The following is a 23824-nucleotide window of genomic DNA, read 5'->3' on the forward strand; positions in this document are numbered from 1 at the left end:
GAGGTGCGCAGATATTTCCAACAGGTGGTAGTGATTAATCTTAAGGGTATCTAATATACAAGTGCCAAAATATGACGGTCGGCCCAGCTGACGCCCCGAACAAGACATCCGCTCGGGAGGAAGATCTTCCTGTAGTTACGGTCGAGCCTACACACTTCTCCCGTACATTTTTTTTAAAGAATATTAGCCATGTTAAATGACTAATATTCCCCTTTCCTCTCCAACTAAGCGTCAGGCTTGTGCTAGGAGTAGGTACGACAATAGTGCAACGAGCGGGGTTTGAACCATAGACCTTTCGGTTTTCAGTCCACTCCTTTACCGGTTGAGCTATTGAGGCTCAATTACCTGTGAAGCGTCCCTCAACATGGCATTTCTGCGCTTCCCAGCCTCGTCAGCTCTCTGCAGCGCGTGCACCAACTCTATCTGTTTGCGCCAATCCTCTGCGACACGTCGTCTTAGTCGCCGTTCAGCCGCTAGCTGGGATCGGGCCTCTTCCTCCACTGCTTTGCCGATTATTTCTGTGATCTGATGAACAAACCATCATTTATTTTCGACAAAAAGACGGCTACATACTACATATAACTTCACCGCTATCTGAGTTTGATATACTTTTTTTAAAAGAATATTAGCCATGTTAATTATGACCAATATTCCCCTTCCCAATAGCGCAAGGGTGGGGTTTGAATCTCCGACCTTTCCGAATTCAGTCCGCTCCTTAACTATTGAGCTATATTGAGGCTACAAAGTACAAACTATACCTACTTGGGTATCATATTCAGATATTTCTATCTAGGTACCCAAGTTCCCTTTACAAGGGCTTGTGTTATCGGTCTTGGCCTACTGATCCGCGCTTCTCAGCAGACGCTTGTACCTACTGGTGCCAGGTCCTTATTGCAACAAAAATATTTAAGACAATTAACAAGTGCTATAGGGATGTTTCCTTTAGGCTTAGTTGAATGGGATCATTTGGAAACGAGCTTCGACTTTTTCATATGCCTCGTCTCATCGTCGGAAAAATTCAACCAGTGAGCATACCTAGAATAGCGAGAGTGAACAAAGGGACAAGAAACAAAAGAATTTCTAGGGAGTCAAGAACGTGCCAAGAGAAAGTACCAGGTGCTCATGAAAATGCGAGGGCTATCACCTTCTTATCGTCCCTCCAAGCCAGCAAGTCCGCGGTCTTCTGCTCCTTGTGCCGGATGCAGTTGATCAGCTCGCCGGTCTTGGCCTGCTGCTCTGCACTCAGGAGCAGACGCTTGTACTCGTGGAAGTTTCGCTCCTGGCGCCGCTTGCGATGGAGGTACTTTTTGTACTGCTCAGTGGTTTCTGCTTCTACCTGGAATGAAAGTACACTTGGCGTCACGTAAAAAACCTCTGGACAACAGAATCGGAGATCTGTCTGCGCATGCGTGAGTGTAAGCAAGGGTAAAGTATAGTACGCGACAGATCGAAACGGCACTCTGGGAGGGAACGCTCCACACATCCGTACAGACCCCGCGCTAACCCGTTGCGGGCGAGTGCGAGTGACGGGCGTCTCCTGCCTCATATCCCGATTGCCATTTTTTTTTTTTTTTTTTTTTTTTTTTTAATAGATATAGCGAGCAAGCGAGCAGGCGGGTCACCTGATGTTAAGTGATTACCGCCGCCCATGAACATTTGCAGCACCAGAGGAGCCGCCGATGCGTTGCCGGCCTTTTAGGAATTTGTTGGTCCGCCCCTTGAATAACCCCATGTTATAATCTAGTGGGAACACCGCCGATGGGAGTTGGTTCCACAGTTTGCATGTGCGTGGAAAGAAGGATCTGGCGCAGCGGACGGTCGAAGTGCACCAGACACCCAGATGGCAGACGCATTTCGACCTTTTGCGGATATAAAGATGCATGCCTGGGATCGAATCCCGGACGCCTCGACTCTGAGACTATAGAGCGCACTCGGACTTAGCTTAGACTTACGGTAGAGTTAAAACGAGACAGAGCTAGATCTCTCACATAAATCTGTCTCGTTTTAACTCGATCTTAAGTCTGAGCAAAACAATGAGTAAAGTCATTGGAGCAAAGACAAATTGCTCTCTATAGATCTCAGCCTGAGACCGTCACCGCTCCGCACCGCACAAAGAGTACATGTAAGTATACTCCAAATGTTTACATATTAAAGAGTTACCATTTCCCTCTCCTCCTTTTCCTTGAGCCACATCTTCTGGAACTGTTCCGCGAGCCTCTCTCGCTCGTTGTCCTCCTCTCTCTTCCTCGTGAGCGCAGCCAGCAGCCGCCAGTCGCGCTCGGGAATCGAATCCCAGATATCTCCACAGTCTGCCTCATAGTCGAATGAAGCCACTAGATTTGATGCAGCATTATGTACTGAAAAAAGTAAGATTTAAAATGTTTTGCGTTTTTAAGAATCTCTTAATTGGATTAAGAGATTTTTAGGGTTCCAAAGTAAACAAGGAACCCTTATAGTTTCGCCATGTCCGTCCGTCTGTCCGTCCGTCCGTCCTCGGCTAATCTCAGAGAATATTAGTGCTAGAAATCTGTAAATTGGCACGGGTATAAACATTAATCACGCCGTGAAATAAAATTTCGATAAATATTTTTTTTTAGGGTAGCTCCCCTACATGTAAAGTGGGGATGAATTTTTTTTCTTCTGCCACATAGTGTGGGGTATCGTTGAATAGGTCTTTTAAAAATACTGTGGGTGTGGGAACATAATTTTTCGATTTCTAGATCCGTTTGTAAAATATGTTGTTTTAAACTGCTAATTTTTATTAGAGTCAAGTGTCCCCTAGCTCTATCAGCCAAATGGTAGTATATAGGAACGTGAAAAAATTCACAGCAGTAGTATATATAATCAATTTTAAAGGAAAACTTTCATGGCTAAGTAGGGTTTACAGGTTAAGGAGTTATATCTGTTTTTCGAGGATTGTGACTACGGAACCCTACACTGCGCGTGGCTCGCTACGCACTTGGCCGGTTTTTATTCGATAGATTGTCTCGGTGGATTTGATAAATATTACTAAGTGAGTATCTATCGGAGTGCAAGCAAGGTCTTCAAACAAATGCGTGTTGCCAGTGATGATGTACAGATCTGAGGCATGGTCGCTAACTATGGGCCTCAAAAGAAAGCTCAGAGTCACTCGGAGGGCAATGGAGAGATTTATAGGTATGCTCCAAATCAGAAATCAAAATAAATAAATTTTATATCGCTTGCTTTAATTTACTAACGGTGAAATAAAACATCGTCTGGAAATTTGCATACCTGAGAGTTCTCCATAAGATTCTCAACGGTGTCTGAAGTCTGTCAATACGCAGTTGGCCAGCAGGGCAGTAAAATATGACCTAAACCATTCTCATTCTGAGAGGAAACCTGCTCAAACTAGACGGAGATAGGTTGAAATGAAGATGATGAATGCAAAGGGTAAAAACACTAAATAAATAATTTGACGACCTCCCTGGCGCAGTGGTGAGCGCTGTGGTCTTAATAGTGGGAGGTCCCGGGTTCGATTCCTGGCAGGGGTTTGGAATTTTATAATTTCTAAATTTCTGGTCTGGTCTGGTGGGAGGCTTCGGCCGTGGCTTGTTACCACCCTACCGGCAAAGCCGTGCCGACAAGCGATTTAGCGTTCCGGTACGATGCCGTGTAGAAACCAAAGGGGTATGGGTTTAATAAAAACTGCCATACCCCTTCCAGGTTAGCCCGCTATCATCTTAGACTGCATCATCACTTACCACCAGGTGAGATTGCAGTCAAGGGCTAACTTGTATCTGAATTTTAAAAAAAAAATATGTAGGATTACTTACTATTCGGTAATCTTCCAACAGGGGATGTCTTCCTCGGAGAGGCGCATCGCGACCGCCGCGGCGACTCTGTTATAATTTTATAACAAAACACCATTATCTCGACGCATCCGTATGTTTACACCACAACTATAGTACCTAAAAGCATTATGGTAGGAACTGGGAGTTATAATAGTCGTTCTATATGATTTGGTAGCGTTTAACATAAGAAATTATGGAGACAGGATATGCGCCGTTGTTTGCTTGTAGGTGAAAATTTTTACTTGGTTACACACTAAACTTTGGCTAATTAGTTGACACCTTTTCTTTTATTGACTAAGATACACATACATATTGATTTGTTTAGAAAACATAGGCAACTACTAGGTAGGTAATCGTTAATTTATTAGATAAGATAATTTTAAAAATTGATTGTAATATTACTTCAATGAGTTACAAAAACGTAGTTTATTAGTTTCGATGTTGCCACGGGCTTATTGATCAAATATTTTTTGAGCACATAAACATATGAATGATAATGGTAATTATGCCAAGCATATAATTTTTTTTTATTTAGTACCTAAGTAAGTAAAAATTTAGTAGATAAAAATAGTAAAGTGGGTGGATGAGGAAGGCGGAGGATCGTGTGTGGTGGCGTACTCTTGGGAAGGCCTATGTCCAGCAGTGGACGCAAACAGGCTGATTGATTGATTGATTGAAGTATAAATTTAGATAGTTGCCTGGGCCAATTTTATTTTGATGAATCTTTTGTGGAAAGTTTTTGTCTGAACTGAAAATGAACTACAAAATTCCTTCAACTTATGACTGTCCAGTTTATCTTGATGTTTCAGACATAGCTATTTCAAATATTAAACGGCAGATAGTGAAGATTTTATTTCAAAGAAAAACAGAAAAACAAAAATATCTAGGCAGGAATACCTAACTTGAGTTTATTCGTACAGAATAGATATCTCCATATCTACGGATGATTGAACAAGAATGGAAACAAACTTGTCGAGAAACCGTTATCGTCGCTTATCAGTTAGGAGATATCACGACATGCGATATGCCAGTCAAAAGCGCACCACGGGCCGGTGATGACGTAGCCATGGATAAGGAGAGGAAACCCATTGTCAGGAGACCCGACGTCTTGAGGAAGCTAAACGCAGAAAACCTTCACTTCATAGAACGTGGGCTCCTCGGCGATCTCCCTGATAGGTTCAAACCTACTCCAAACTATCCAGTCAGGGGGCAGTCTAACGAACTAGTGGTTGCGAAACCATCTAGCCTCTTATCGGCCTGCTTACCAGTCATCCCTGACAATCCATCGCCTATCTCCGAAAACCAACCATTTTCAATAGACGACGAGGAAAAGTCGCCACTCCGAAAATCTTTCAGCTTCCGGGACAAATTTCGCCTGAACTTCTTCAACAAAGAAAGACGGGAAAGCGGCGACAAACCCAAATGGAAGACAATAGTAGAAGAAGAAAAGGCGAAAGAATTAAACCCCAGTCTACCGGGACAGCACAGCCCGTCAAGTGAACATGATCACAAACATCACAGTCGCTTCTGGTTTTTTAAACACAAAGCAACGGATAAGAAGAGTCATTCCCCAATATACACTAGAAGCAAAAGTTTCGAATTTCTTCCACGAGCGTTAGAAGAAGGGCAAGAAAGAGTAAGGCAGAAATTGACAAAGAATAGCTTATCTTACGCTTTCGGAAGTAGTGATTCTGTAGTCGACAATATTTCAGTGGAGAGTCTCGAATACATCGCTGATGTTTACTCCGACAAAGTGAACAATGTGTGCTTGAAAAGCTTTAAAGGGCTGCAAGATGAGGACCACTACTCATCTACAACATCTACAACAAATTCTGTCTCCGCATCAAGTGGAATATCGATTAACATCCTCAAAACAGAATCAGTACAGGACTTGCTGGATGAATTCCATAAGACAGTGGATCTGTTCAGCGAGAATTACCTGAGCGACTGCGAACCTTACACGAAAACATCCAAGGAACTAACAGTCCAGGAGAAAAGAAAGAGTTCCTCATTCAACTTGCTGCCTTCACCGAAGATAGTGCAAATGACGAAAGTGAACGAAGTGAGTGAGGATTTCAAAGCGGAGTTATCCAAAATTTTGGAAGTGAAACGTGATAGTCAGTGTCCTAAAAGTCCTCGAAGAGGATCAGTGACGGACTGTTTCCTATTGGAGGACAAAAAGCTTCCTGCAGCGGGTAAAACCCTCGAGGTGCCTACAAGTGAGCAGAACAAGTATCGCAGAGCACAGAAAAAGGAAGCTCGCGTAAGAAGAATAAGTTCTACCAAATATGTAAGTGGCCATTTATTTTTTACTCATCATCAGACTGGGAAATCTTATCTCGATGATTTTCTAACTAAGTTAGATTTGGCAAGTAACTAGCTTCCATTGGGTTGGATGGTCTCAATAGGTCCTCAACGGCTTACAAACATTTTGGGGATAGGTGTACTCTGAGTTTCTCATGCTATTTGAATTTTGCGAGTTATTTTGAAATTTTGACCTATGATGGCACCTAGGTTAGAAGACCTAGGTTAGTGAACTGTACTGGTAATATAATTATAGACCGTACGTAAATAGCTCTATTGTATGATATATTATGTACCTAATTGATAAATATCGCAAACAATACTTATAAATAACGAAAAATATTATTTTTGCCAATGAAGTTACAACTTTCAGTTTTAGTTTGTATTTTTACCAACAAAATAATATCAGTTATTAAAGGAATGCAAATATGAGTAGAATTTGCTCGTTATCTACATTTAATCAGAGTTTCAACTGCGATGCTAAACCTTGGACGATATAGATAATTAGGTAGGCACTAGGTAGGTATTGCTAACATGGGTATTTGCTTTTTAGACTTGTATATTTTTTCTTTGAAAGTATGAGCGTTTTTGGGTTCATTTTTCTAGGATTTGTCCTATAGGTGTAGACTGTAGAGCACTCTATTCTTACATTTTTAAACTATTTTCCACCGACTTCCAAAAAGGAGGTGGTTCTCAATTCGGCCCGTTTTTTTCAATTATGTTTTTTATTATCACCACTCCGTCTGCTTGGATTTAGGTTTTTAAAAATCCCGTGAGAACTCTTTAATTTTCCGGGATAAAAAGTAACCTATGTCCATCCTCGGGATGCAAGCTATCTCTGTACCAAATTTCGTCAAAATCGGTTAAACTGTCGGGCCGTGAAAGCTAGCAGACAGACCGACAGACACATTTTCGCATTTATAATATTACTAGCTTATGCTCGCGACTTCGTCCGCGTGGACTACACAAATTTCAAACCCCTATTTCACCCCCTTAGGGGTTGAATTTTCAAAAATCCTTTCTTAGCGGATGCCTACGTCATAACAGCTACCTGCATGCCAAACAGCCCAATCCGTCCAGTAGTTTAAGCTGTGCGTTGATAGATCAGTCAGTCAGTCAGTCAGTCAGTCAGTCACCTTTTCCTTTTATATATTTAGATTATCTATGGATTTCTAAAATTAATTAAGTAGGTATGTTTAGTAAATTCAAAAAAAAATAGTATAACCTACTAGCTTATGCTCGCGACTTCGTCCGCGTGGACTACACAATTCTTTCTTAGCGGATGCCTAAGTTACGTCATAAATATCTATCTGCATACCCAGCCCCATCCGTCCAGTAGTTTGAGCTGTGCGGTGATAGATCAGTCAGTCAGTCAGTCACCTTTTCCTTTTATATAATATTTAGATTTTCTTCTTTTACTAAGATTCCCAAAACAAAAAATTTCGATTGACAATGCAGTCAACTCGGAAAGTTACCTACGGATAGTTCGCAAACGTTATTACATCCTAGAGTGAAGGACATTTGCGGCCCCTGACCATTAACTTAATATGTATCTATATGTTACCGCCTACCGGCCAAACCCGATTTTCAGGACGAACTAGTTTTGCCTAGGCTAAACTAGTTCTTCCTATACGCGATAGGATGAACCAGTTTAGGCTAGTTCAAACTAATTTGTCCTAAGACCGATAGGATAGACCAGTTTAGGCTAGGCCAAACTAGTTGATCCTGATGTAAATTACAAAAAAACATTCGACAAACATTCTATTAACAAATGTTTTACTTTGCAAAAGTGATGAACACGACAGGCCAGGTCGACGGAGTCCCGCTTGGCGGGGCTCCTTTTTCTGGGTGGTTTAAAATGAAATAACCACGAAGGGAATGGCGGGATCTTACAGACCACGCCATCCCCTTCTAACGTAACCCATCCGAGTCGGGGTGCCCCGAGTCCCAAGCTCGCTTCGCTCGCTCTTGCAGCCTAAGTTCTCTAATCTCTATGCCTGTTTTCCTATATAGTTTATTTTTTGTTGACTTTTCATGTAATTTTTGTTTGTAAACTGGTTTATCCTATCGGGCTTAGGACAAACTAGTTTTGCCTAGCCTAAACTGGTTCATCCTATCGCGTATAGGAAGAACTAGTTTAGCCTAGGCGAAACTAGTTTGTCCTGAAATCGGGTTTGGCCGGTAACATATATATTACTTCGTATGGACAGGGCCATTGAACAAACAAAATGGCACCGACTCAGTGGTGCTTTAGCACCAATGCAACCTCTGTGACGCCTGGATTTCAAACGGGTCGTTCATTAGTATCTAAGAGGTGGTGCTGATTTATTTGGTTCCTAAACCGTGAAAAATATTGTTCGCTTGACCATATTATCTTGTCATTTATATTGTCCCTGACATTTTCAGCAGCAATCTACTTGTGGACCGCTTGAGCCGTTGTTATTAGATTAACGTGGTAGGTAGGTACTGACATTTCGTACTAAATGGTCTGTTACATAGAGCTGGAGTTGTAAATTGGATTTATGCTGATAAAACGTAGTAATAGGATGGACAAATTCCTATCAACAATAATAATATAATCTATATAAGTAAATGCGAAAGTTTGTTTGTTTGTCCTTCCTTTACACTTTAACTAAGCAAACAATTGACTTGTTAGGGTTCCGTACCTCAAAAGGAAAAACGGTACCCTTATAGGATCACTTTGTTGTCTGTCTGTCTGTCACGAAACCTACAGGGTACTTCCCGTTGACCTAGAATCATGAAATTTGGCAGGTAGGGTAGGTCTTATAGCAGACATTCGGGGAAAAATCTGAAAACCGTGAATTTAGGGTTAGATCACACAAAAAAAATTAAATTGTGGTCATGAACTAATAATTAGTATTTTCAATTTTCGAATTAAGATAACTATATCAAGTGGGGTATCATATGAAAAGTCTTCACTTGTGCATTCTAAAACAGATTTTTATTTATTTTTATGTATTATAGTTTTTGAATTATCGTGCAAAATGTCGAAAAAATACGACTGTAGTACAGAACACTCGTTGCGCGAGCCTGACTCGCACTTGGCCCGTTTTTTTTGGGCATAGAGATAGTTGAAAGGGTAAGGAGGGCTTTCTGCTGCGTACTGTACAGGTTACATAGCCTGAGGGCGTTTGTGCACTCATCCGTATTCGGTTCGTATCCGTGATTTTTCGAATTTGTCGTCATACAAATACGTACTCATTCGATTCGTATTTTTACGGAATCCGTGATTTCACGGTGTGCACAAACGTCCTAATATAGTATTGGATGAAACAATTCGTATTTATCAATTTACTTAATTTCTTTAACTTTTTCCTCAAAGTTATGGTTCACAAATAAAGAGGATAAGTATTAATAAATTGAGAATGTGAGATTAGCTATATCTGGCAGTCTCTCTAATCCTATTCGAGATGATGTATTGTTGTTATCAGTCGTTCAACGAGATTGGGATGTGATATGACAGGGAGGCTGCAGATCTCACGTACGATTGTCCGATAGATAAAATTTCTTTCTAATAAGTTACTTTTTGATGGTCGGTTGTTGGATTTGAAGATATAGTGGTGATAATAATTATTACGAACTTAAAACTAAAGCTACGAGGGTTCCAAACGCGCCCAAGTCTGTGAAGAGCTAACAACAAACTCAGCCAGGTATAGTCAATCCGAAACTAAAAACAATAAAAAAATTTATTAAGAAAACCTTTGTTTCTACTTAGTTTCTACACGGGTAGGTAGTTAGGTACCTATATATGTTGAAGTCGGGCGAGCTGGACGCTTTGATTTCTAGTTTCTTTTATGCTCGCCCGATTTCATACAGCCTAATTGAGAACCACCTCCTTTTTGGAAGTCGGTTAAAAAATAAAGGCGCGACTTTAGGCCTCGGCCGCACTTCACACTTCACTCAGCCTTTGTGCCTTGCGCCTTGGACGCAGCGCGGATGTAGGTATGTATTTAGTGCACACCTATCCTATCTACCTACTTATTTATTCTTTTTCCGTGTTTTTCTACGTATAGCTTATTAATGATGAGGGTTCCGCCATGTGACACAATTGCCTTACGAAGTGACACTTGCCTGCGAACGTGGCACAGTTAGTGGTGAGTGGTGAGCCCCTAATTAGTGGAAAAGTGTCAATTGCGTGCTTGCAGGTGATACCTACCACAGAATTGAGAATATGTATAGAAGTGACAAAGGAACGTATAAGCACAGACACAGATTAAATTTCGACAGCGCCCTAGGAAAGCACGTCATAGGCGCCCCTCTATCAGCCATATTAAAAATGTTACTAACTAACAGCCACTAACTTTTTATTCCACTTATCTGTTGTCTATTCCTCTCTTATTTACTGTTTATATATATATTCATACGTATATTATGTATATTTACTTCATTTAATTAGTACACCCCTTCCGCTTTCTTTAATTTTTACAATATCCTCTACCCTAAAGTTGCCTGGAAGAGATCGCTATTTTAGCGATAAGGCCGCCTATTGTACATGCTATCTTTGTTATATCTCTATTGTTTTGGTTTTGGTGTACAATAAAGCATATTTTACTTTACTTTAGGTACTTTAACTTCGAAAGAACGAGGAATCGTCTCATCGCATAGCTGATTATATTTATTTATGTGAACGAGTGAAGAACATCATGAATTCCCACGGAATTTTTAAAAAACCTAATTCCACGCGGACGAAGTCACGGGTATCGACTAGTGCTTTATATAGATTAACCCTCTAACAAATAAACCTGGAATAGCGGTGGAATAGTTATATTCTGTTTTGTCTTTCTCTGTCATCAGTAATTTGACATTTGAAGGAAAAAGACAAAACAGAGTATAACTATTCCACCGCTATTCCAGGTTTATTTGTTAGAGGGTTAGAATTCTGTGGATACGTACACTTTGTACTGAAACCACAATGCATTTAACGTGATAAGTGACATGGGACTGATGCATGTAGACCGGAAAGCCATTACGTAGATAAAGGAGAATAATAAAACTAACCTAGATCTAGATTAGCCCACTTTTTCAACAGTAGGTAAGCGAGATTCAATTATTATAGAGAACGAGTTTTTATATTATCAACCCATCCAACCCACTACTACTGAACATAGGTCTCTTCTCATAGATACAGGGTGTAACCAGAACGCTAGCAAAAACAAAGACAGGCCTGATAGTACTGATGATTACTGAAATGATATCACAAAAAAAAAACCGGCCAAGTGCGAGTCAAGCTCGCGCAATGAGGGTTCCGTACTACAGTCGTATTTTTTCGACATTTTGCACGATAATTCAAAAACTATGATGCATAAAAATAAATAAAAATCTGTTTTAGAATGTACAGGTGAAGACCTTTCATATGAGACCCCACTTGATATAGTCACTCACTTCGAAAGTTGAAAATACTAATTATTAGTTCATGACCACAATTTAACTTTTTTTGTGTGATCTAACCCTAAATTCACGGTTTTCAGATTTTTCCCCAAATGTCAGCTATAAGATCTACCTACCTGCCAAATTTCATGATTCTAGGTCGACGGGAAGTACCCTGTAGGTTTCTTGACAGACAGACGGACAGACAGACAGACAGACAGACAGACAGACAACAAAGTGATCCTATAAGGGTTCCGTTTTTCCTTTTGAGGTACGGAACCCTAAAAACGCAAAAAAATATAAAAAAATATCCTATATTTTGTAAAAGTTCACGATACATTGCAAATAAAACATCTGACTCACGCTAGAGGTCAACGAACGTTGCGTAAGTAGGCCACTCGGAGTCACTGCCGCGTCGTAGGTGGGGCAATGTTTTGAAGTCTGCCAATCAGCACTCGGCCAGCGTGGCGGATTATGGCCTTCACCCTTCTGATTTCGAGAGGAGACCTGTGCTCCAGCTGTGCGGCCCCGAGTGAACCGACGATGGGTTATCATGATGATGATGAACCCATCCAACTAACTCCTGAACACGGGCCTCATTAGATTAGGTACATATCTACATAGTAAGTCTTCTATAAGTACTTTTTTTTAAAGAATAATAGCCAAGTTAATTGCTGACTAATATTCACCTTTCCCCTGAAATTAATCGTAAAGCTTGTGCTAGGAGTAGGTACGACAATAGTGCAACGGGTGGGATATGAACCGACGACCGCTCCGCTTTTCAGTCCGCTCCATTAACCGTTGAGCTATCGAGGCCCTATTACGCAATAAGTTTCCATTACGCATCTCCGGTGCTATTATAACACTAGTGCTATAAATTATAACTTTGTACAAGTATTTATTTTGATTCATACCGCAGTGCGCCGATATTAAATCATCATTAAAATCGCATAAGGCGGGCCAGTGAAAGTCTGCGATCGTGAGACCGACTCACGGGCGGTAATGAATTGACATCACGAGCGATTGTCTTTCCGCTCGTACCTAAGGCATAAGCGACGAGCGGGTTGCGTATAAATATCGTTTGTCCCTGTTGCAACAGTGCGCCGGTCGGGACCCGTGGCGTTACATTATAATAGCAACGACAGATGGATGGTTTGTAAACAATTATTGCCCAACTCTACAAACATATTATTGAAAAAACAGCGGGATCCGTTATGCGACTCTTGAATCATGATACAGAGTTTATTTTATTAGCCGCTATAATTTGATATTCTTTTGAAATCCTCACACTTTCTATTATATGGACCGAATGGCATTCGAAACTTGATTGTGATTCAAACGCTAATAACTGGTAGTATGCACCCGCGTTTAGGCATTTGAATGACATTAAAAACGCTAATATCTTGTGATTTGCTCCGCACCGATATAATTTATAATATCATTTGTCCCTGTTGCAACTGCGCGCCGGTCAGGAGGCGTAGCGTTACATTATAAAAGTAAATAGTTACGACAGCTGGATGGTATGTAAAGAATCGTTGCACAACTCTACAAACATATTGTTAGAGAAATTACCGGGATTCGTTAGGTGATGCTTGATGATTGAGTTTATTATATTAGCCACTATAATTCGGTATTCCTACTTCGTACCTCATGGACCAAACGGCATTTGAATGGCATTTAAAAACGCTAATATCTTGTGATTTGCACCACACCGATATAATGTATAATATCGTTTGTCCCTGTTGCAACAGCGCGTCGGCCAGGAGGCGTGGCGTTACATTATAATAGTAAATAGTTACGACGGCTGGATGGTATGTAAAGAATCGTTGCACAACTCTACAAACATATTGTTAGAGAAATTATTGGGATTCGTTAGGTGATACTTGATGATAGAGTTTATTATATTATCCACTATAATTCGGTATTCCTACTTCGTACCTCATGGACCAAATGGCATTTGAATGGCATTTAAAAACGCTAATATCTTGTGATTTGCACCACACCGATATAATGTATAATATCGTTTGTCCCTGTTGCAACAGCGCGTCGGCCAGGAGGCGTGGCGTTACATTATAATAGTAAATAGTTACGACGGCTGGATGGTATGTAAAGAATCGTTGCACAACTCTACAAACATATTATTGTTAGAGAAATTATTGGGATTCGTTAGGTGATGCTTGATGATAGAGTTTATTATATTAGCCACTATAATTCGGTATTCCTACTTCGTACCTCATGGACCAAATGGCATTTGAATGGCATTTAAAAACGCTAATATCTTGTGATTTGCACCACACCGATATAATTTATAATATCGTTTGTCCCTGTTGCAACAGCGCGCCGCCGCGCCGGTCGGGAGGCGTGGCGTTACATTATAATAGCAACGATAGATGGATGGTATGTAAACAATCATTGCACAACTCTACAACAATATCGTAGAGAAAACTTATGATCATCATCCTCATCCTGACCGACCCACCACCGGTCCACTACTGGGAACGGGTCCTCAGAATGAGAATGATTTGGCTATAGTCCGCCAAACAGACCAAGTGCGGATTGACAGACCTCACACACCTTTGAAAACTCTCAGGCATACAGGTTTTCTCACGATATTTTAGTGTTTTTATTTTTATAAAAGTATATTAGCCATGGCTCTTTAATAAAATTCCCCTTTCCTCTTCAGCTTGTGCTAGGAGTAGGTACGATAATAGTGCAACGGGTATGGTTTGAACCGGCGACCTTTCGAATTTCAGTCCGCACCTCTAACCGTTGAGCTATTGAGGCTATAAGTTAATAGTTGCTTCGTTCTCAAAGGTCTGTGAAGTCTGCCAATTCGCACTTTGCCAGCATGGTGGACTACGACCAAATAAGAACATCGATCGCTCAACAGTTAATGGAGCGGACTGAAAACCGAAAGGTCGCCGGTTCCACTCCAATCCCACCCGTTGCACTATTGTCGTACCTACTCCTAGCTCAAGCTTTACCCTTAATTGGAGGGGAAATTAGTCAGCAATTAACTTGGCTAATATTCTTTAATTTAATTAAAAAACCCTTCTCATTCTGAGAGGAAACCCGGTCTCGGTAGTGAGCCGGTGATGGGTTCCGTGGTCATCAACCACCGGTTCGGAAAGAAGATACTACTGAGAAAAGCCGGAAAGTCTCCGCCGTTAATTACCGTTCTCCGGATCTTTCTTTTGGATATTTCTTTACAAAAGTGGATTATAGGTTCGGTTGGTAGGTAGGTATAAGAACGCACGTGCGTCCGGGACGCGTGCACGTGTGTTTTAGATTATGAAGTTCACTGTGACAAGCGAAGCAGAAGAAACATGCGTCAGTTTAACCATAACAACAAATTAAGTTCCATAACCGAGAATAATAAGGTTGGATTGTGTAGCCCTACGAGATAGGAAGCATTGTTGGTCATGATTTGATCGTCGGGATCGTTAAGGACGTGCTTAGGGCGCCTTTTATCGGGGGGTCTGTGATATGTACACATCCCGGCTTTATACAATTTCCTTACTATGTCGAAGAAAATTTCGATGTGCGGACTGTGGACTTACCCTCAGTGCCCTCACTATGGAGGTGTTTCAAATTGAATTTAATTCAATTTATTTATTTTATGGAAACAAACAAGATAATAATTAAAATGATAGTTGATACACATATCCATATTTTAAATAAAACACTTGAACCTAAATTGTCTGCAATGAAAATTGTATTGTATTTTATGTTATTATATTTTCCCGTTTTTGTAATTTTATAAATATTTTTGAAAAGTTGTACTAAAGCCACTATTTTTTACAACTTTTTCAAACTAGATAGGTAATCAATAATGATAGAGCGATCGATATGACATAGTGCCCAATGTTTTTGTAGAACATACCTACCTAAATACCTATCTACTATAAAGTTGTATGGGCTGTAGCTAATACATTATAATAATAATAATTTAAAACTCTCTTTCAATATTAACATGTCATCAACCTTATCTAATTTAATTCATGAAGCGCGTGACGCGGTATCCGAAGCCGGCGTTTATAATGAGTAGGTATTACATTCGTACGGTAAGTATATAACATTGTAAATTGTAAAATTAAAATTAAAAAGAGCAACCGCCGAGTTTCTTGCTGGTTCTTCTCGGTAGGAACGGCATTCCGAACCAGTGGTAAATTAAAACTACCCGACGCGACGATTCGAAAGCGCTTGTAAAAAGTCTACTTGAATAAAAACATATTCTATTTTAATCCGATTAATAGATCCGAGTCCGTGAAAATACGTTCCTTTTTTGTTTTGTATGGTAAGCTTATGACATAGGTATTCTCGTAGAAATTTTTTGTATTCGTATTTTTACGGATTCGGATCGGATGAGTGCGCGATCGCTCTTTTGGAGAATCTTTTTTTGATTTATTTGCTAAAATTGAATTTTTGTACAAATTCGACATTACATTTCAAAGTAGGTATAAGTATATGTAGATCACTTGAAACGTATAGTACGTTTGACTTGGGCGCATATAAACGACAGCAGCGCTTGATACTATGTTATCCGTTCCATAGAAATTCATACAATTTTAGTAAACGCCCGAAACGCAGCCTCTCGGGCGCTTGTTAGACGGCCTTAATTTTTCATGACAGATACTTAGTGTTAGGAAGTAGCAAAGTTAAAGTGGGTTAAAATAACCAAAAGAGATATACAAATGGGTTCAAATTATGCACGTGGGTTGACGAACGATTTGTCATAGATTTTTTGCTCCAAAGTTGGTATGAGGATAGAAGATAATATAATGTCTATATTTCAAAGAATATGAGCGTAGATGGATCAACAATATTTGGCGTCGTTCGTCGCGTATAGTCTGTAATTTTAAAAAAGGAAAAATAGTGCTGTACGCGCGGTTTACAGCTGTAAAGCTAAAAGTGCGCGGGGTTTTTTGAAAATTAGTCGGGAAAAGTTTTTGGTACCTAAACGTCATTTTTCGTCATCAAGTACGGAACCTTAAAAACAGTACATTGTAGTGCAATGGATTTTATGTATGCAAATGATCCTGGCTGGCATGATATGATGATGGCTTCACACACCTTTGAGAACATTATGGAGAGCTCTCAGGCATGCAGGTTTCCTCACGATGTTTTCCTTCACCATTAAAGCTAGTGATACTTAATTGCGTGAATAACTCCGGAACGTTAAAGGTGCGTATCCGGGATCGAACCACGGACCCTCCGAAAAGGAGGTCAACGAACAAGACATAGTACCTAGTAGATAAAAACATTGAACAGTACGCGCGGCGATAAATAATGTAAGTACATCGGCCTTTAGAATGACATTTCGGCTTTGCAGAGCGTTGTCTCTGTCGCTTATACCTATACGACGTTTTGTCGGTCTCAATGACAGAGACAACGCTCTACAAATCCACTATCTCCTTCTAAAGGTCGATGTACATTACATACTTTCTCCTGCGCACTGTAGTAGGTATTTATTATGCAATGTGCATGTTCTATAAATAAATCTGTTTTATTCTTTGGCCTTTCACATTTTTTTGTGTTCACCGGATAGGTTAGGTACCGTTAGGAGACGAGAGGAGTTAATCTACAGATACACTGGTTCAGAGTAGGGAGACCATAATTTTCATAAAAAATTCAGCTTTTGTATGATTGTGTCTGCAAAACTCGAAAAGTAGTCGACGGAGTTACCTACTTGAGTAGAGTTTCGGGACAAATAGCACCTAGCTTGCATCCGTCTCCAGAATGCAAGCTGTCTCTGTACCAAATATAGTTGATGTCTGCGGCTTTGTCCACGTGGATGTTTATAAATCCCACGTTTAGTCATATTTTAATGTAGTTAACGGCCACATACCACAATTAATTTGATGTTTTTATTTGGCGATATTTCAATTTTCAACCCAATTGCAAGGGTCGTGGTCAACGTGGTCGACGGGACTGCGGTGCTACGAGAGACGAAGTTCGAGCTGTCATGGGCAGTAAGTAGCAAACTACCATCTTTCTTGTTCTTTGCACGCAAATTTCAGCCCGATCCGTCCAGTAGTTTGAGCTGTGCGTTGATAGATCAGTCAGTCACCTTTTCGTTTTACATATTTAGACTAGTATGGAAATATGGATTAAATTCAAATCCTGTAAAGAACAAAAAGTATTGGACATCTTTAAATGTTATAAAAGTAGGACAAAAATATGAAAGAAATACGGACTTATGGTTGCCCTATTACACAGTGACCTTAGAAAGCAGACACTTGTATGGATTCTGCGATGCGACGTATTTCTATCAATTAGTTTTAAATTGTGTTAGAGAAAAATATGTGTTTGTCTACTCGACACGATTCGTATCATCATCATCATCATGATCAACCCATCGCCGGCTCACTACAGAGCACGGGTCTCCTCTCAGAGTGAGAATCCGCCCTTGGCCATAGTCTACCACGCTAGCCATGTGCGGATTGGTAGACTTCACACACCTTTGAGAACATCATGGAGAACTCTCAGGCATGCAGGTTTCCTCACGATGTTTTTCTTCACCGTTAAAGCAAGTGTTATTTAATTAGGTATGATTAGGTTTAATTAGGTGTGAAGTCTATCAATCCGCACATGGCCAGCGTGGTAGACTATGGCCTTCTCACTCTGAGAGGACCGTGCTCAGCAGTGAGCCGGCGATGGGTTGATCATGATGAGTGTAAAAATAAACCTGTTAGCCAATTAAAACAGTTAACAGTAGGCACCTACCGTTATAACTAAGATATAGGTAGGTAAATGAAATTTTATAGCTGAGTTAAGGTGACGCAGTACGATCGACCGTACCTGTTTGCTTTTCACTTGACATTGTATGAGAAAGGTGAGAGGCACGATGATTTTCACCGAAATCAAGGGTTTAGGAAAAGTATTTTTGAGAAAAAACTACTAGCTTTATGTCTACAAAGTATAGTTATTTCAACTAATGAATAAATAAAGTATGTCTAATGTTAAATTCCTTTACAATTTTCATACCCCTAATCTTATTTATTAACGCCCAAAGTTGTCATAAATTTTGTCTTAAAATAGGAATCTTTTGAGGCTCGTAACTTTAAAACATATTTTTTTTTTAATGTTTCATATATCAATAAACCTAGATAATGACGAGATTAATCGATATAATACTTAGTTTTGAGCATACAATATCAAATAATGTAGTAATTACCCTCCAACGTTTGTATGAAGAAAGCACCGAACTGAGCCCACTTAAGAGCTCAATAAAAAAATATTGCGTGGTGGTGGTGCGTATTGCTTGCCTAGTGGCTGGTTTTTAGGGTTCCGTACCTCAAAAGGAAAAACCGGCCAAGTGCGAGTCAGGCTCGCGCAATGAGGGTTCCGTACTACAGTCGTATTTTTTCGACATTTTGCACGATAATTCAAAAACTATGATGCATAAAAATAAATAAAAATCTGTTTTAGAATGAACAGGTGAAGACCTTTCATATGATACCCCACTTGATATAGTCACTCACTTTGAAAGTTGAAAATACTAATTATTAGTTCATGACCACAATTTAGTTTTTTTTGTGTAATCTAACCCTAAATTCACGGTTTTCAGATTTTTCCCCAAATGTCAGCTATAAGATCTACCTACCTGCCAAATTTCACGATTCTAGGTCAACAGGAAGTACCCTGTAGGTTTCTTGACAGACTGACTGAGAGCGGGCGGTGCATGTGGCATGCTACATGCTGCACCATACAGATTCAACCTGGTTCAGCGGATTATGGCAAATTAAGCTTTTGGTTCAATGTATATTATGACGTAGACATCCGCTAAGAAAAGATTTTTGAAAATTCAACCCGTAAGGAGTTAAATTAGGGAAATTTACGTAGTAAGTACTTATTGCGGCATACCTGTGCAAGTAATATGTACCTACCTACAATGATGTAGGAAAGTCAGTGTGCATGTAAATTGTAAGTTGACACCCTGGGACGGTCGTCCTCGCACCGGGCATGGAATATGATACTATAGTGAGAGAAACCGCATCTTTGCCGTCATAGTCGCAAGGGTTTCTGAACAAATACATTCCCATCAAATAAAGTTCCTTAGATTATTTTGTTAGCTACTTACTTTTCTGTCATCGATATAAATGACAAGATATGGTCAAGCGAACAAAACTTTTCACGGTTTTGGAACCATATAAATCAGCGCCACCTCTTAGATACTAATGAACGAGCCGTTTGAAATCCAGACGTCACTAAGGTTGCATTGGTGCTAAAGCACCACTGAGTCGGTGCCATTTTGTTTGTTCAATGGCCCTGGCGAAGTAATATATTTTAATTTAATTTAATTTAATTCTTTATTTAATAAGGCAACAAAGACCCATATTTTGTTAGTACACATATAATGCTTAAAAAACTATGTTAGTATATTTTGTTAGTATAATGCTTAAAAACTTAAAAACATTTTATTATTATTTTATTTTTACAACAGCTATCATAATAGGGCGCAAACAATTAGATTTTGGGATCACTTTCAAGCCCTCGTCCGGTCAATACTCTGCGTATTTACCGGACGAGAACTTGAATGAAATGCTGGAGAATTGGCGTATCCAGCTTTCCCGCCATCATATTCAGGATACTGTTGGAGCTCGAACGCAGCCTTGCCAGGATGGATGACGTCCTTTTCCTTATTATGGCATAGAAATCATCCGTTCGTGCTTCTGCAAACATGCCTGACGCCGAACAAAAAAAAAAAATATTAATGAATGTTATCCGTACCTACTTTTTTCATTGAAAATCTCTACACATATTATAAATGCGAAAGTGTGTTTATTTGTTGGTTTGTCCTTCAATCACGTCGTAACGGAGCAAAGAATCGACGTGATTTTTTGCATGGGTATAGTTTAAGACCTGGAGAGTGACAGGCTACTGTTTTCCGCGAAAATCAAAGAGTTCCTACGGGATTTTTAAATACCTAAATCCACGCGAACTCCCTGGCGCAGTGGAAAGCATTGTAGTCTTAATAGTGGCAGGTCCCGGGATCGATTCCTGGCAGGAGTTTGGAACTTTATAATGTCTAAATTTCTGGTCTGGTGGGAGGCTTCGGCCGTGGCTATAGTTGCCACCCTACCGGTAAAAGCCGCCAAGCGATTAGCGTTCCGGTAAGATGCCGTGTGCCGTGAAACCAAAGGGGCATGGGTTTAATAAAAAAAAAACTGCCAGGTTAGCCCGCTTCCATCTTAGACTGCGCCATCACTTACCACCAGATGAGATTGCAGTCAAGGGCTAAATTTTATCTGAATAAAAAAAACGTGCGCGGGTCTCTTTCCTTCGATCATTACAGAGAGTAGAGATCATTAATTTTTCAATATCGCTGGCGTTCTTTCTTGCGATGTGACCGAAGTAAACGATGGTCCTCCGTAGACAGACGTGTAATTAATCTGTTTAATAAGCAGACAAAGTCGCGGGCACACAAGCAGTGTGCAAAAATCCACGTATCACTTTTAATTGCAGTGAAAGCGAACGGAAACAAAGATGGCGACCGGAATTCATTGTATGGTAAAACGTATCTATCTAGATAAATGGTCGGCATGGCATATACATTAGACGGATAGTTAATGAATTCTCAGATAAGAGCCTCCCATTTTGGAAGTAGACCTAGTCCTAAAGCTCATGTAAATTTCTTTTTTGTATTTATTTATTTATCAATACGATGTACGGAATTCAAAATAATAATATTTTGAAATATAATTCTATCCTTTCAGATGTATTCCTTCACCGTTAAAGCAAGTGATATTTAATTACTTAAAAACGCACATACAGTAGGTACGCGGCCGAAAGTAATGTACATCGACCTTCAGAAGGAGATAGCAGATTTGTAGAGCGCTGTCCCAGTCGTTGAGACCGATAAAACGTCATATAGGTATATAGGTATGAGTAACAGAGACAACGCTCTATAAAACCAAATCGTCATTCTAAAGGCCGAGATACATTACTTTCGGCCGAGTACGGTAACTCTTTGACCGAAGTGCTCGAGACATTATTGTTAATACGGCTAATATTCTAAAAAAAAAAATACGCGTCGAATACAGAACCTCGTTTTTTGAAGTCAGTAAAAAATTACGGAGTATGGATTGGATATATGGGCAGACTTAAATTAAATATTTTTTTATGTAAAGTAAAATAATTCCTAAACCATATTACTTTCATTTTAATCTACGCTTGTTTGATACTGTCTGATGTGGTGACCTAAGCTGTGCCCAAGCTAGCTTCCCATAATTTAGGGAGTTTAAAAAGTTTCTGCCAATCGAAATGCTAAAAAAATTAAAGCTAGTCCTCCGACAGAGCAAAACTATGAAAAAAAATTGAAATGTTCTAACCTCACTTATGAAAAATCTAGGTATATCTATCTCTTCAAATGTTAGGCCCCTAGCTAAGAGTATCTCTTAGAGTGGACAGATTATTTACCTACTTACAATTATATTAAGAAATCTAGGTTTCCCAGCTAACCTACTTAACGATTGACATTATCAAAGTTAAACGGTTTGCGAAAGAAACACATTACTTTCAGCAGTAATGCTACACGGATTGGTCAAAGATTTGCTTTGAGGTAATATCTAGTTGCATAAGTCAGTCTAGGCAATCGATGATGTGCAATTTGATCAACTGTAATGACTAGGTAATCGATGAGATGTTTACAGAGAAAAAGTTTTGCGAAGTTATTTTCTCGGTAACATTTCAGAAGCTCCATCAGATTTTTCTTGAGTTTTTGGGTAACCTGCTCTACTCATGCCCGCTGTGGCGAGGAAAATACCTGACTGACTGAATGACAATGCATAGTCTAGGTAGGAGCATGAGAAAATTTTACACAGGAATTTCATATAGGCATAGGTGAGCACTAAGAAATGATTTTTTAAAATACACCTAAGCGATTAAATAGAGAATGAAGGTCATAGGTTGTAAGATAGGTTGTGAGTTTAAATGGCATAAGTAAAAAAATCCAAACTATATACTCGTTAGCCATAGTACTTATCTAGTATTATAAATACGAATGTGTGTCTGTTTGTCTGCTAGCTTTTTACAGCCCATTCTTGTAACCGATTGTGACGAAATCTGGTACAAAGATATTATCTTGCATCCTGAGCAAGGACAACGGCTAATTTCAGTCCCGGAATTTTTAAGAAACTTAAATCCACGTAAACGAAGTCGCGGGCATCATCTATTAAGTATAATAAAAAATCATTTATTTGTTCCGATAAAGTTAACGCTAAAATTACGTTGAGCCTGATGTCTAAGAGAAGTTGTAAACTCGTGTTATATAAGCATCATAATTATTACTAAGGCGCCATCTCCATGGACGAGAGAATCGCGGCGATCGCCGTGTGACAAAATCCGATACAATAACTCTTAGACCAGCCATACACGGACAGCTTGAAGCAGTCAGGATGAACTGCTTCAAGCTGCGACTGCGTATTGAACTACAGACTTCTACGAACGTACATACACGAACCGCTGAAGCAGTTGCAACTGCTTCGGGCGGTTGGGCGGTCAAGCAGTCGCCAGGCATACACTGACTGCTCGAGCTGTCGACCGCTCTCGCGCAGTTACCTCCGCCCGCGCTCCTCATTCCACGTCGCGCACGCTTCCCGCCCGCATTGAAATTGCTTGAAGCTTGAAGTTGCCATCGTGCAGTTAGCTTAAAACTGCTTCAAGCTGTTGACTCTGACTGCAAGAGCGGTCCGTGTATGTTGATCACTGGCTAACCGCTCGAGCAGTCCGTGTATGGCGGGCCTTAGGGTCAATCTATCGCGGCGATAGTTTATATCGGATTTTGTCACACGGCAAGACTTTCCCCGCGATTCTCTCGTCCATGGAGATGGCGCCTAAGTATAATGAAACTAGAATTAAATGGTTTAACGTTGTTTTGTGAATCTTTCTCTTACATCATGAGCCTAAATACCAAACTGTACACTCTCATAGATTGTTCTTTTATTATGTTTTATTCACACTTACTGTTTCGCTCGATGTTACATTATTTCCTTCAGCCTAAGCGATAGCGGGAAGCGTTTGGCAATTAACGGATGGCTTGGTATTCCCTGTTTTTTCACATCCAAGTAAGTATAATATTATTACAACACTGGTCATTATAATATCAGGATGCTTAAACTCTCTGCAGAAAATATTAGGATGACCTTTCGGAGCTATTGCGTTGCCTCCATAGATAACAGAAGTATTGTTATCGATTGGTTGCCTCTATAGTACGCGGCAGGTTGCGATGGCAATCGGGGTATGAGGCGGGGGGATGCCCCGCACACCCACACCACACTATCTACTCGTGTGCCCACACGTTAGCGCAGGGGTGCGGG

The 23824-nt window shown here is 40.1% G+C and overlaps 2 protein-coding genes across 4 annotated transcripts in view; one reads left to right on the forward strand and one right to left on the reverse strand.

Moving 5' to 3' along the window:
- LOC117985549 (A-kinase anchor protein 17A) overlaps nt 1–23824 on the reverse strand; it is a 29286-nt gene that overhangs the window by 1639 nt on the left and 3823 nt on the right. The window contains exons 2-5 of one of the 2 annotated variants that reach the window (XM_034972306.2): nt 3795–3860; nt 2161–2357; nt 1145–1336; nt 346–525 (exon numbers count right to left, since the gene is read on the reverse strand). In XM_034972306.2, coding sequence (XP_034828197.1) covers nt 346–525; nt 1145–1336; nt 2161–2357; nt 3795–3860 — 635 coding nt within the window. The remainder of the gene's footprint in view (nt 1–345; nt 526–1144; nt 1337–2160; nt 2358–3794; nt 3861–23824) is intronic. The other variant, XM_034972307.2, reaches the window with a different exon arrangement.
- Nucleotides 4855–23824, forward strand: part of LOC117985539 (rho GTPase-activating protein 9-like) — a 142555-nt gene continuing 123585 nt past the window's right edge. For both annotated transcript variants that reach the window (XM_069500885.1, XM_069500886.1), the window contains exon 1: nt 4855–6102. In XM_069500885.1, the coding sequence (XP_069356986.1) occupies nt 4879–6102 (1224 nt within the window). In that variant the 5' untranslated portion in view covers nt 4855–4878. The remainder of the gene's footprint in view (nt 6103–23824) is intronic.

The sequence above is a fragment of the Maniola hyperantus genome, chromosome 9 (genome assembly GCF_902806685.2).
Source record: "Maniola hyperantus chromosome 9, iAphHyp1.2, whole genome shotgun sequence".
In the NCBI taxonomy this organism is placed as follows: Eukaryota; Metazoa; Arthropoda; class Insecta; order Lepidoptera; family Nymphalidae; genus Maniola; species Maniola hyperantus.